Source organism: Passer domesticus, chromosome 3 (genome assembly GCF_036417665.1).
Source record: "Passer domesticus isolate bPasDom1 chromosome 3, bPasDom1.hap1, whole genome shotgun sequence".
NCBI classification, from domain to species: Eukaryota; Metazoa; Chordata; class Aves; order Passeriformes; family Passeridae; genus Passer; species Passer domesticus.
Window position 1 is genome coordinate 111,474,018 of NC_087476.1, and position 12,580 is coordinate 111,486,597.

At 48.6% G+C, this 12,580-nt stretch overlaps 1 protein-coding gene across 3 annotated transcripts in view; it reads left to right on the forward strand.

Moving 5' to 3' along the window:
- The first annotated feature begins 223 nt into the window (after positions 1 to 223).
- The window catches only part of FOXN2 (forkhead box N2), a 30,310-nt gene continuing 17,953 nt past the window's right edge, over positions 224 to 12,580 (forward strand). For 2 of the 3 annotated variants that reach the window (XM_064415144.1, XM_064415147.1), the window contains exons 1-2: positions 224 to 378; positions 11,735 to 12,285. In XM_064415144.1, the coding sequence (XP_064271214.1) occupies positions 11,749 to 12,285 (537 nt within the window). In that variant the 5' untranslated portion in view covers positions 224 to 378; positions 11,735 to 11,748. Of the gene's footprint in view, positions 482 to 11,734; positions 12,286 to 12,580 lie in introns of all 3 variants that reach the window. The other variant, XM_064415146.1, reaches the window with a different exon arrangement.

Here is a 12,580-nt window from a genome sequence, read left to right on the forward strand (position 1 = left end):
TATTTTAAAATTTTTTAAAATTTAGAAAGCGTGGTATTTCTGGGGGGAAAGGGGAACTTTTCCGAGGCGGCGCGGACGCTCGGGGCGGGACGCGGAGCCCGGCAGCAGCCGCTGCCAGCCCGCACGGCCCCGGCGAGCGCGGGGCGGCGGCGGCGGCGCTGCCAGAGGCGGTGCCGGCGGCGGGGGAGGGCGGGAGCGAGGGAAGGCGGCCGGGAAGGAGGCGGCGGCGGCGGCGGCGGGGGGGCCGTGCTCGCTCGCGGTTGCCATGGGGAGCGGGAGGGCGGTGCCGCCGCCGCTGCGCAGGGAGCAGCTGCTCCCTGACACATCCCCCCGCTGCCATATTGTGTCCGCCGCCGGCCGCGCGGCTTCATGACCGCGGTGAGTGCCGCCCGCGCCCGCCGCCCCCGCGCCCCCACGCCCGCCCGCGCTGCCCCCGCGCCTTGCTCGGGTTTAGCTCTCGCCTTTTCCCCGGGTTTGGGGGGTGAGTTTTTTTTGTTTCCGACGCTCCGCGAGGGTTTCGTGGGGGAAGGGGGGAAAGCGCGGGGAGTGTGGCGGCGGGTCCCGCTGGTGCCGGGGGACGGGGGGGGCGGGCGGTGTGGCCGCTGTCCCCTCATTCCCCGCGTGGGGACAACGCGCGGAGGCGGCGCTTCCTCGCCGGCCGCTCTCGGTGGCGGTGCGTGGGAACGGGGGGGTCCCCGGGCACCCCCGCCCCGCGGGGCCGTGCCCCCGCGGCTCCTCCTCCCGGCGCGGGGTGTACGCGGCCGAGCCTCCCTGCCTTCACCGCTGCCCCGGCAGGGCCAGCCCGCGCTCCCTGCGCGCTTCCAGCCGCCGGCATGGAAAACGCGGCCGGCCCGGCGCCGGCACCTGGGAGCGCGGCCCCTCGGCTCCGGGTCACCCCCGTCGGACCCGGGCGCTTCATTTGGTGAAATAAAGGCGCTTTCGGCCCCGCTCCGCAGCGCCCCGTTGTCCCCCGAGCGGCGGGAAGCCCCCAGGGACGTGCGGAGCGTCTGTGGCTTGCCGAGGTGGGGGCAGTGTGGGAGAGGCGCTCCGGGGTTCCCGCGTTTTGGGGTAAAATCCAGGAGGCTGCTGGCGGAGTGCTCGAGGTCGGGCTGGGATCTGCACGTGGCCCTTCGGAGTTTTCCACGTTTTCGGGATTTTTTGGTGAAGTTGGGCGATGAGTTGGTGGCGGCAGCGGAGCAGCGTCCCACTGCCTTCCTGCCTTCCTCCTGCTTGGACACACCGGCGTGCTTGGTGCTCAGGTTCTGTGGGAAACTGGCTTTTGTTGATAAGGGTTCGGACTATGACAAGGCCCAAACAAAGAGTAAAAGGAACAAAGAAATAAAATAAACCTTGAAAAGACCCGATAAACTCATGTTCCCGCCGTGGTGCCTGCCTGTGGATGGATGCTGTGTTCTAAATGTGGAGTTAAACATGCTGAATTATAGTAGACTTAAATGCTGAGAAAGCAATTTGATTAGCTTTGTGCCTAATCTATGAAATCAAGATAACTTTATATATAATTTACCATGTATACGTATGTATATATGCACACAGACACTCTCCAGATCTTGGTATTGCTGGGCTTACATTTAGGCAAATTTAGTAATAGGTGGGTTGTAATATATTGACATGTGAATCATTTAACTTCAGTTGTGTTTCTTGGATTTGGGTCTTTTTTCCCGCTCCTTAAAGTCTGGTGTGATGGTACATCTATGCAAGAAAAATTCAGCTGGCATTTATCTTATGTCAGGAAACTTGAAGTAGTTTGAAGGTTGCTGTTTTGGTTTTTTTCCTTGGCAGGTGCCTGCTCACATTTCCCAAGCTCTGCAGAAGGTAGTTGGACAGGAGCTTGAACTGAAAGCTGTACAGCAGCAATTAGTGCAGCACAGGGCTCGAGCTGATGGACTTAGCCGGGTGCCAGGGTGTGTTATCTCTGCCACGCTGCTGCAGCAGATCAGCTTCTGCTGCAGGCTCACTTGTGTCCAGCTGTGCCACTTAACTTTTGTAGAAGTAGAGAGGAGGTTGTGATTCTCACTTAGTGTGTTTGAGTTGCCTGAAATACGTATAGGAACTTTACTGTGCTTTTAAGTATTTTTTGTTTGTTATGAGATGTGCCCACAAACTGAGCAGTGCTGGTGTGCACGGTGTCCACACTTGCAGACTGTGGTGGAGATGCTGTGTTGGCTGCCCTGCAGGTCCTGAAGGGAGCTGGAGGCACTGGCCCTGTATCAATCCAGGCATGTGGCCCTGAGCACTCTCAGGGACCTTGCTGGAATAAAACGTGGTTGATGTCTTTGTTGGGAGTGTCTAGACCAGAGGATGAAGTTGTGACCTGCTTTGGGTACTGCTGCTGGGGCAGTGCTGAAGGACCTCCTCAGGGATTTTTCAGCCCAGAAGTAAGATATTTTTTGTCTAAAAGGGGCACCAGTTAAGGAGTGTGCTGCCTCAACAGCTCCAGCCCACACAGAATTTCTGCTTGAGGAGCCTTTCAGTGTCCTCTAGAGAGCTTGGGATTGAAGGCACCAGCATTGCCAGCAACCCCCTGTGTCAGGACATGCCAGTCCAGTAAGTAATGGAGCAGATACTGGTGTGTGTAATGGTCCTGCTGAACGAGAAATGCTGCCTGGCAAGTGAGCGGAGTGCTTGGAAACAAGACAGAGGCTTAGGGACATGGCAGGATTTTTGCCATCCTTATTAACCACAGGCTCTTTTCCACTCAGTGCAATAGACTTGAAAACCTGACATGTTGAGCAAAAGCAAACTCTCCTGGTTTGAGATAGTTTGGCATCTGAAGTTGCTGTACATAGGTATGGTTCAAACTGGTGAGAAAGCCACGTGGTTCTTGTGCGGAGTTGTTGGTTCCCATAACAGCCGCAGAAGTTTTCATGTTGGTTGCACTGGGATTGTAATTCCACCTTCCTGCTCTGCCATCTCTCCTTGCCTACTCATTGTTGGGGTTAAAAGGAGCTGGTATTTATGAGAGGAAGTACCTCAGGCTCTCAGAAGACTTTTTCCATGTGCAGGTTTGTGATACCTTATCAGAAAGAGCTGCGCAGAGGGATTATAGCCAGCGAGGTGGCAGAAAGGATGGGCGTTGGGAGGAGTGATAGTGTGCCCACAGCCACTGCTGCCATGCATCTCTTGATGCTGTTCCCTGCTTTGGGACAGTCTTACTGCGCTGCTGTGGTGCAAAACAAGCTGTGTGAAACACAGCTTTCCTTGTCTGGATGGATGGAAATGGATGGAAAGCAGCCTCTAGCCCCGTAAGTAAATGGCCGTCAGCAGTCTCTATGAATGCTCACGACCTTTTAGCAACTTCTGGGTTATTCCCTTTGGCTCCTTGAGCATTTGCCATTCCTCACCTCCTGATAAACGAGTGGATTTTGTGTAAGCTCATCTGTAGGATGTCACTGCAGTCAATTTTCCTGAGGGAAGTGGATGGAGGCAGCGGGTGCCTCATCCCGGTGTGCGTGTGTTGCCGCTCCACCTCTGAAATGGTGTTGGGCAACTTCCTGCAGCTCGGGGTGACTCACGGCAGAGCCCGCTCTGCTCTCGACAAGTGCTCACTTGCAAACCCTGTCCACATGGGGAGGCTCCCTGTGGCTGCATCTGGGGTGTCTTTCCAGATCCAGTGGCTGCCAGAGAGGACACAAGAGACCTCTGGGGTGCTGCTTCACTTTTTTCCTGGCTCAATCTTTATGTGTGATAGGTGTGTGTTTGTTCCCTGTCACGTTGCACCTGATGATTTGGTGATCCTGCAGGGTGATGGTGAGCTCTCCATCTCATCCTCACCTTGCTGGGTGAAGGCACCGGTTCCATGAGCTCTCCATCTCATCCTCACCATGCTGGGTAAAGGCACCAGTTCCATGAGCTCTCCATCTCATCCTCTCCTTGCTGGGTGAAGGCACCACTTCCATGAGCTCTCCATCTCATCCTCACCGTGCTGGGTAAAGGCACACAGTGATGTTCCGTGGAGCTTGCAAAATACAATTTAGGTCAGCAAGAAGAGACAGCTTGCAGTGCTTGGGTAATAAATTACATGGAATGGAAGAAGCCTGATGCCAGCCATCATCTTTATGACCCCTGGTGCTCTGCCTGCTCCCTGTAAAACATTATGGCTGTGGGAGCACGAGAGTTGGGTCACTCCAGGCTGGGAGGGGGCTGTTGAGTGCTCAGTGCTGGCCTGTATGGTCAGCAGCTGGGAAACATGGCAGCTGTGTTTGGGGCAGGAATACCCATTTTATTGAGTGGTTGCTCAGGGGCACCAGGACCATTTTAAGAGAAGCCTGTAATTTGTACAAATGGGAACACTTATACTGAAAGTCAATGATGTGGATTTTGTTGTTTTTTGTTTTTTTTTCTTCTGAGTGCTTTCAAAATGTTTTCCCGTTATGTTCAGACTGGACTTAGTGCTCCCTACTTTTTCGTCAAGGGTTGGAGAATGTTAGGGACTCCATTAAATTGACTACTGCAGGCATCATCACCCACCCCTACTCTTCTGCACACTGAGTCTTTGTGTCTTCTCTCGGGTTATTTTCAGTGCATTCCTATCTTACAGTTTGTCACTACTTTTAGTTGCCCAGATTAAGTGTGGTCCCATGCTTGCTTTCTTTTCAGCAGTGTCACTGGGTTTTGTTGTGCTTAGATCTGGGGCAAGTACATGGTTGCCTAAAAGCTGAGTACTGGATATGAAGAGAGCTCAGCACCTGGAGAAGTTTCATGAAGTAGAGCTGAAGGAGTGGGAGCTGGGAGGCTTCCTGCTAAGCTTCTCACTCATCCCTCATCCTCTGGTGTGTGAGGATCATCCCCAGACCAGTTATCAGCCAGTTTGGTTTGGTTTGGGGATGTAGAGTAGTCAAAAGTAGGAGGGTTTTTTGTTTGCTTTCTTCTTTGTTTAAACAGAAAGCCAAATTCCACACTGGTGGAATGAAATTAAAAGCAAGTTGGCCAGGGAGATCAGCACAGTGAAGAGCATTGCTTTGCCTTCCCTGGGCTCTGGAGGAAATCTTGCACTTTAGGAGCAGGAGCTGGGAAGCAGCAAGTGGGGAGAGCTTTGCAGTCACCGAGTTGTGTTGGTAATGTGGGTTTGTGATACAGCTCCAGTGGTGCTTTCCAGTTAAATCTTGCAGAAGGGTCACTTGGGGTGAAGCTTCAAGTTGTTGGTTTTCCACTGGGAATCAGGGGTTTTGGTACTTTAAAGGCAGAAAAGCTGTATGGAAAAGATAGCTTTATGTTTTCTAGCATTGGTAAATTGGTACTGACACCGGCTGAAATGTAGCTATGTTCACTTCTGTTTCAAGAGGATGGTAGGGAAACACACAGAAAGGTTACCCTGGAAAGGGAATTAGCATCAGAATTGTTTTACAAGTCATTTGCTCAAATGGCTCACTTGTGAACATATCAGTGGTTTACATTTTTTTTGCATTTTGGTCCACTTAGCAAGCTCAGTACTGAATTTGAGGAAAATGACCCATAAGCATCTCTTGAAAAGCTATTGGCTATAAAGCATTTTTCTTGAAAGCACTTATTTCCCTCCCCTCCCCTTTTTGTCTCACCAAAGGTTTTTCTTAATAGTTAAATTTCACTGCTTGTTTGGGTTTCTTTTTTTTTTTAAATATTATTTCCATCTCCCAATTTCTCTGTTAGACTGTTATTATGTTCATGTTTTAAATCTGAGGCACAGGGAACCAGGTCCAACAGTGACTGCAGCCTTTGGAAAAGCTTCACATTTGCAAAGTCTCTGAAGTCAGCAGTGGAATAAATGTCCCAGAGGCTCTGGGTCGTGTACAGGGTCTGGATTGGGGTCAGGACATGTCTGAATTCACATATCATTTTTCTTTCAGATATTTGTTTCAAACACAAACCACTTATGTGTGTGCATATGTGTGTATTTAATAAAAAAATGCAAACTTTTATGTAAAAAAGTTAGATGAACTCTTCCTCTTGCTCCCTGCCCTTTCCTGGGCTATGATAAGGGTTTGTTTAATCCCTTCCCTATTGCAGGATTTCTTAACTTTTCTTAATATTGGACCATTGAATTGGTTTTTGTTACTTTTTTCTCCCACCCTGCCTTTAATTATATCACAGGGTGTGGGAGAACATTGACATGAGAAGCTTGGAAGTATTTCTGCAAATCCCTGGAAAACCTCTCTTCCCCTTTGAGCCTGCCAGTGCTAAGGTTCAAATGAAGCCCCTGAGTTTATGGCTTGTCCAGTCCTTTGGTTGACTGGTTTTATTTTCAGGCTGGATTTGAGAAGGTGATAAGTGCCTTTTTAATGTTCTTTTAACCCATTATTTTTAATTTTCCTCTGCTTTGCAAGCCAGGAGGAGCAGGAAGAGCCCTGCCTGCTGTAGGTGCTGCCCCTGGGAGCATCTCTGCCTGTCCTTTGTCACCTAGGGGTTCATCTCTTCCACAGACACTGGGTCCCAGCTTGCTGAAATCTGTGCCTGAGAGGTGGTTTTATCCTCAGAAGACTGTAATGCCTTTAGTTGTCTTGGATACGTGACATCATATAGTGTTATAATCAAATCTAGGCCTTTCTCAGGGCTGGGGGAGGATCTCAGCTGACCTCCAGCCGGGGTGGGAGGTGTGCAGGGCATGGGCAGCCCCAGCCATGGGAGATGAGTGGGGGGAAAGGTTGAATTAGTAGGGGGCAAAATGGTTTGGTGTCATCCTTTTAATGCTCCTGCTCAGGCAGATGGGTGCTTTTTATTGATGGGTTTGCATTAGTCGTGCCAGGGGTTTTTTTGTTTGTTTTTGTTGTGGTTTTTTGTTGCTCTTCCCTCCAGCATGCAAAGACTTGTAGCTGGTCCTGTGCTATGTGCCCAATGGCTTGGAAGTTTATCCTCAGCTTGGGTAGGTGAGCAGTGCCAGTCATTTATTTGTCTAATTCTTGGGCTGTTTTGACAGCACATATTGATGTATTTGAGTCAGGACAAGCCCTTACGCTTCTTGTAGATGCAAGGAAATATGAAAAAATCAATAAGGAGTTTGCTATTGGTGTAGTTGTTTGCATGCAAAAGCAGGTACCAGTTGTCTTAAATACTCTCACAGAGCCTTTTTGTGTCAGGACAGAGTTGTGTGTAAAGCACAACTGCCTGGCTCTGTAACTAAGGGTGCACACTCTTTGGTGTGCAAAGATTGGGTGCAGAGCTGCTATAATTAAGTGTGATACGGCTGGAAATATTTTTTCCTGGATTAAAATTATGTTCAACTCTTCAGACTGGGGCAATGCATGGTAAGATTTTATTTTTATTTTTAAATCTGGAGGGAAATCACTGCGCTGTTGGCAGGCTCCAGGTCTTCCCACTATTAGCAGAGGTGACCTAGTTGCTTGGCTGGTCCTGCAGAAATAATAAGGTGCATTTAGTTGTGGAGAAGGTTGTCCTAACCTGGGGCACTGATGCTGTGCAGGTGCCAAAAGGGCACCTTTCATCTGATGCCACTGTAAAGAAGGATCAAGCAGCAAGAGCAGCTCTGTTCTCGTGCTAACTTGGTGTGGACAAGGCTGTGGCACCTTCTGACAAAAAGGCTGAACTATTGCCAGTTCAGTGAGTCCAAGCGTGGTGGCCATTGAAGTGATACCTGTACACTTACATCTGCAATGCTGCTGAGTTTGGAGGAGGTCACCTTTGGTGGGATGGTGGCATCTGCCACAGCTTTGTCCTTTTGGTCTGGATTCTGCTGGAGCTGAGACTTCTTCCAAGGAGGGCTGCTGCAAAGTAAACGTGCTTCTCTGCTTTCCTGAGGATCTGCTCAAGTGGACTTCCAGTTTTGTTAAATGGTTGGCCTTTTAATAAATCAACTTTGTCTTCATTGAGTGCTCACACATCAAAGCATTTGCTCCTGTGGCAGAACGTAGCAGTGCTGAAGGTCTTCCATCAAAATTCAGTCTTGGCTCGGGGTCTTTGTGGGAGCATGGAAACCTGGTTTAACCCAGACGTGCTCGGCTAGGCTGAGGACCTTTCAGTGCTCATAACCTTTTCCAAACACCTCTCCAGTGAGTTTGAGAGAAGGCTGCAAAAAGTATTACCTTGTCTTGAGGTATGGAGTCTCCTCAGATCTGTTTGTGCTTCTCTGGACTGTTTCCTGGGTACACCTGCAGCCTTGATCAGTCCCTGCAGACCTGGGCTCTGCTGCTTGGGTCGTGAGTGCTCTGGAAGAGCAGGTCTTCACTGGGCTGTGGCTGCTGGACTGGCATGGATTAGCAGGGAGGTCTGCTCCTGGCTTTTATGTGATGCCAAAAATCAGACTGCTGGAAGAAGGTTGTGTCTCTCACCACTTTTCTGATGCATCCTAACTTTTATTTGAGCAGCCTCAGTTGATTTGGCAGCCTTTTAATCTTCTTACCCTGGGATCATAGTCCTCTCTCTGTAATTACCATACAAGATGATGTGCACCTCCATTGTGACACTTTGAGGGGTAAATGCTTTGTTTGGCCTTTCTTTTGAAGGTATCAACAGGAGATAGATCCTTGAGTTCCTTAGGATTTGGATGCATGACGCTCTGCTTCCAGCTGGAAGTGTTAATACAGCGTGCTGTGTCACTCTGTACTCAGTGGTACATGGGCAGAGCACAAACTCTTCCATGTTTTCCAGAGGTGTGCTTAAATCATATTAATTTTGCATTTGCCTGGCTGAAGGTTGCCTTCTTGGCTCTGCTTACAGGGCTGGGGCTGTCCCCATGGGAATTATCAAAACATCTGCACTGGAGAGCTGCTGCTGTGCTCTTTCCTTCTCACACTTTGCTCTCCTTGCTCTTACTGGGGTTTTTCTGCTGGGTCATCCCCGAGCACAAAACCCTGCCAGCTTATAGCAGAGATGGCTTTGATTCCATGACCCTTACATAAAACAATAAACCCCAAATATTGGAAGTGGTAATCTTGAAAATGGCATCTTGGAAGCTGTGTTCTCACAGTTGTGTCTGCTTGTAGGCAATCAAAACACACATGGAGAAAAAAAAAATGGATTTTCGATGTCATTAAGGGTCTGTGTGAATGAAGAGGGGTTCTGGAGAGCACACAAGCTGACCATTTGTGTCCCTTCAGATATGCTTCAGTGGCGCTGGTGTTGCTCCTGTGATTTTATTTTTTCTTATTTATTTGTTGATAATAGTCTAATATGGCCTTAGTACCTTTCTAGAAAAAAAAATTAATTTCTGATATGTTCATGTGGAAGGTATATGAGGTGATGAACTAGGATAAGAGGGTAATGAGATGTGGATTTTCGTAATGCATCTACTAAGAGAAACATGACGTGAACCTATATTATTTACTGTATGTTACCTAAAAATAATTTGTATTTTCATGTAGGGCATAGGATATGCTAATGGTTCTCTTCTATAATATAGTAGCATGCAAACAAATAGTGCATTGACACCACAAAGTCTACCTGATTATAAGTGCCAGCTTAATAAGTTGTTCTATTTTTTCCCTTATATTTTTGAGAAGATTGAGTGTGCCCAGGCCATTTTTGTGTTGAAAACAGACTTTATTGCCCTCTTTCCCCTAAGAAAAGAATACAGTGACCTCAGCCTTGCATGTGTGTGTCAGCATGTGCATGTTCTTGATCTGCCATGCTGACGGAAGATTCGTAAAGGGAGATTTCGTGCAACATGAACCGGGAGCTAAAATTACCAAAACACGGCTGTGAGGTGTAAGCTCCTGTGTAGCTGCCTAAAGAGGTGCTCAGCAAGGGGGCAAAGTTAATCATTAGAAAGGGAACAGAGCAGCTCATGTTGCAGCAGAGTTGGGGTTTGTCTCACGGTGTGAATTTTATCACTGGCTCTTTGTTTGGTTATTTTTTTCCTTAATTTAAGAAAGGATTGAAGAAGTGACATGAGCATATGTATATATGGCTGTGTTTAAAGCCAGCCATCACTGACTGCCAATATGAATCTGCTCTGGTGCCTTGGGGGAGAAGTAAATGGTAGGGAGAGCAAAGCTATTTTTGACCAGCTATTTGAGCAGCTCACTTTGTTTTAATTTTTTTTTCCCCTTTTTTAATACTGACTGAGCTGGTAGCTAATCATACCCATCTCTGCACTTAATAGAAATAAGAAACAAAAGGTAAAAAATTTATGGATGTTTTCCAGCACTGCCACGGGTAAGCATAAATTCAGGTGCTGTTGTCAACACTGCTTTGCAATAGCTGGTGCAAGAGCATGTGAGCAGATGAAGAGAGGAACAAAAATTGCTGGTGGGAAACACGGTGTGTTTCCTGGGGGAGGCACAAATTCTGCACCTCAGGACTGCCTGGCACCAGGCAGGGGCTGGCAGGCTGGGGGACATAACATGGATTGTCCTGTTGCCTTTGTGTGTCACCACGTCACTCCTCCATTGCACCTATCGCTCCCCGTGTCCAAAATGAGGAGGCTGGGCAGTGTTCTGCCAGGGACATGTGAGGCTGCCAGGCTATAGCTGGCTGGCTCTGCAGGGGTGGCACAGCCAGGCAATGGACCCTTGGTAGGAGGAGATGCAGGAGCAAGGAGACAAGTGTTTACTGCAAACTGGTGTAAGAAAACGTGCAGTAACTCTGTAGAGCTGTCTGGTGAGACGTGATATGGAAACTGTCCTCATCTTGAGCTCTGGCACTGGGAGCTGGAGCATGAAACCAGAGTGATAATGCTTACAGGGACAGGGAATTGGAATGGGGTTTGGGTTTTTCTTTGGTTGTTTTGTTGGGTCTTTTTACAGTTAATATGAACCTCAGCTTTGCTCTGTGCTATTTACAACTGTGAGCTGCATCCATAGTTGCAGTGTCTTATGTGTTTGGCAAGTACACCCCCTATATCCGTACAGTGCTCACATCAGCAGGAAGAAAACAGCTGTTCCCATAACACAGTTTGCTAGAAGACCCCTTCTGAAATTGTACAAGCAGGGTGGTGTCTGTTGGTGTAATGCCTCTAAAGCATGGATAGCCTGTTAGACCTTGTATTGAGTGGCAGTGTTTTATAGGTAATAATGTTATGATTAGGGTTTTAGTGTTTTGTTGTTTTGGGATTTTTTTGTCTAAGTGGTGAGCCATTGCTTCTGCAGGTCTGAGCTGCCACCCCAGTGGCTGGTCCCTTCCTCTTGAGAACTGGTCCCAGCACTCTCTGCTCTGCAGGGAAGCCCAGGTTAGGGCAGCAAGCCCTTGCAGGAAGGGAAAAAGATCTTGTGGACCCAGGCAGTTCTTGATGAACAGATAAGCAGGCCAGATCTTCCCCTGGTAGAAACAGGCAGCAGCACTTGGGAATGACTGTGACTTGTAGGAGGTTATAAAGATTTCATTTGCACTGACACCACAAACAGACTTTATGGTGATTTAAGTTTTGCAATTCCTTTTTCACTCTTTGGACAGCAAAGGCAAACACTTCTAAACAGGGTCAGTTTACAATATAATGAGTAACTTAAGAGTTAATGTGAGATCTGAATGGATTAGATCCTACCTGTTAAGGTTGTTTCCAGGTTTCAGGTGTTCACATGAAAATAGCTATTATTTCTGTGTCTGAATTGGTGTTTCTAGATAGATACAGCAGTTTCCAAGTGCCACCCATAAGCTCTGCTTATAAACCAAGGGGAGTTGATGCTCATGAGTTTACTGGGAGGCTCCTGTTGACCCTGGCTCTCACCAGTGGCTTCCGTATCTGTGCTCAGCTTGGGGATGGTGTAGCCCTGTGCTTGGGTTTGGTGGGCTCCTGCTGAACGTGACTGTGGTAGTTTGCAATGATTTCTGACCATCTCCTTTGTTGCAGACCAGTCAAGCTAAATGGGTCCAGTCACTGGGATGACTCCGGATAAGAAAGCTGAAACGCCGGGAGCAGAAAAAGCCGCGGGACTACGGCAGTGCCATGGGATGGGCAGCCTGCCCGACACGGGCGACGCCGGCAAGCCAAAGGCCACCGTGGTGGACAGAGATTCAGCAGATGACGAGCTCACAAATTTGAACTGGCTGCATGAAAGTACTAACCTGCTAACAAACTTCAGCCTCGGCAGCGAGGGCCTTCCAATTGTTAGCCCCTTGTACGACATCGAGGGTGACAGCGTGCCATCCTTCTCACCATCCTGCTACCAGAACCCTGAGAAAAAATCCTCCACTTCCAAACCCCCTTACTCTTTCAGCCTTCTCATTTACATGGCAATTGAGCAGTCCCCCAACAAGAGCTTGCCAGTCAAAGAAATCTACAGCTGGATCCTGGAGCGCTTCCCCTACTTCGCCACGGCCCCCACCGGCTGGAAGAACTCGGTCAGACACAACCTCTCCTTGAACAAGTGTTTCAGAAAGGTGGAGAAAAGCCATGGCAAGGTGAGACCTGGCAGGAGGGAGGTGGAGCGAGTTGGAAATTCAGGGAGAGTTTTCCTGGAGTAATGGAGACGGTTCTGTTGTTCTTAAGCATGTTTTGTTTGGGTTGTTTTCACCGCAGCGTGTCCTCTTAACGCTTCATTTGCAGATGGAGGTGGTTTGGAAATGCTGCTTCTGTGAAGTCACAGGATGACAAAAGTCACTGGGTTTTGGTATTTATTGTTCACCTAGGTACACACAGCTGTAGTGCATCCTTTTAAAATCCGGCACACATGCGATTGCAAAGGACTCTTGTTTC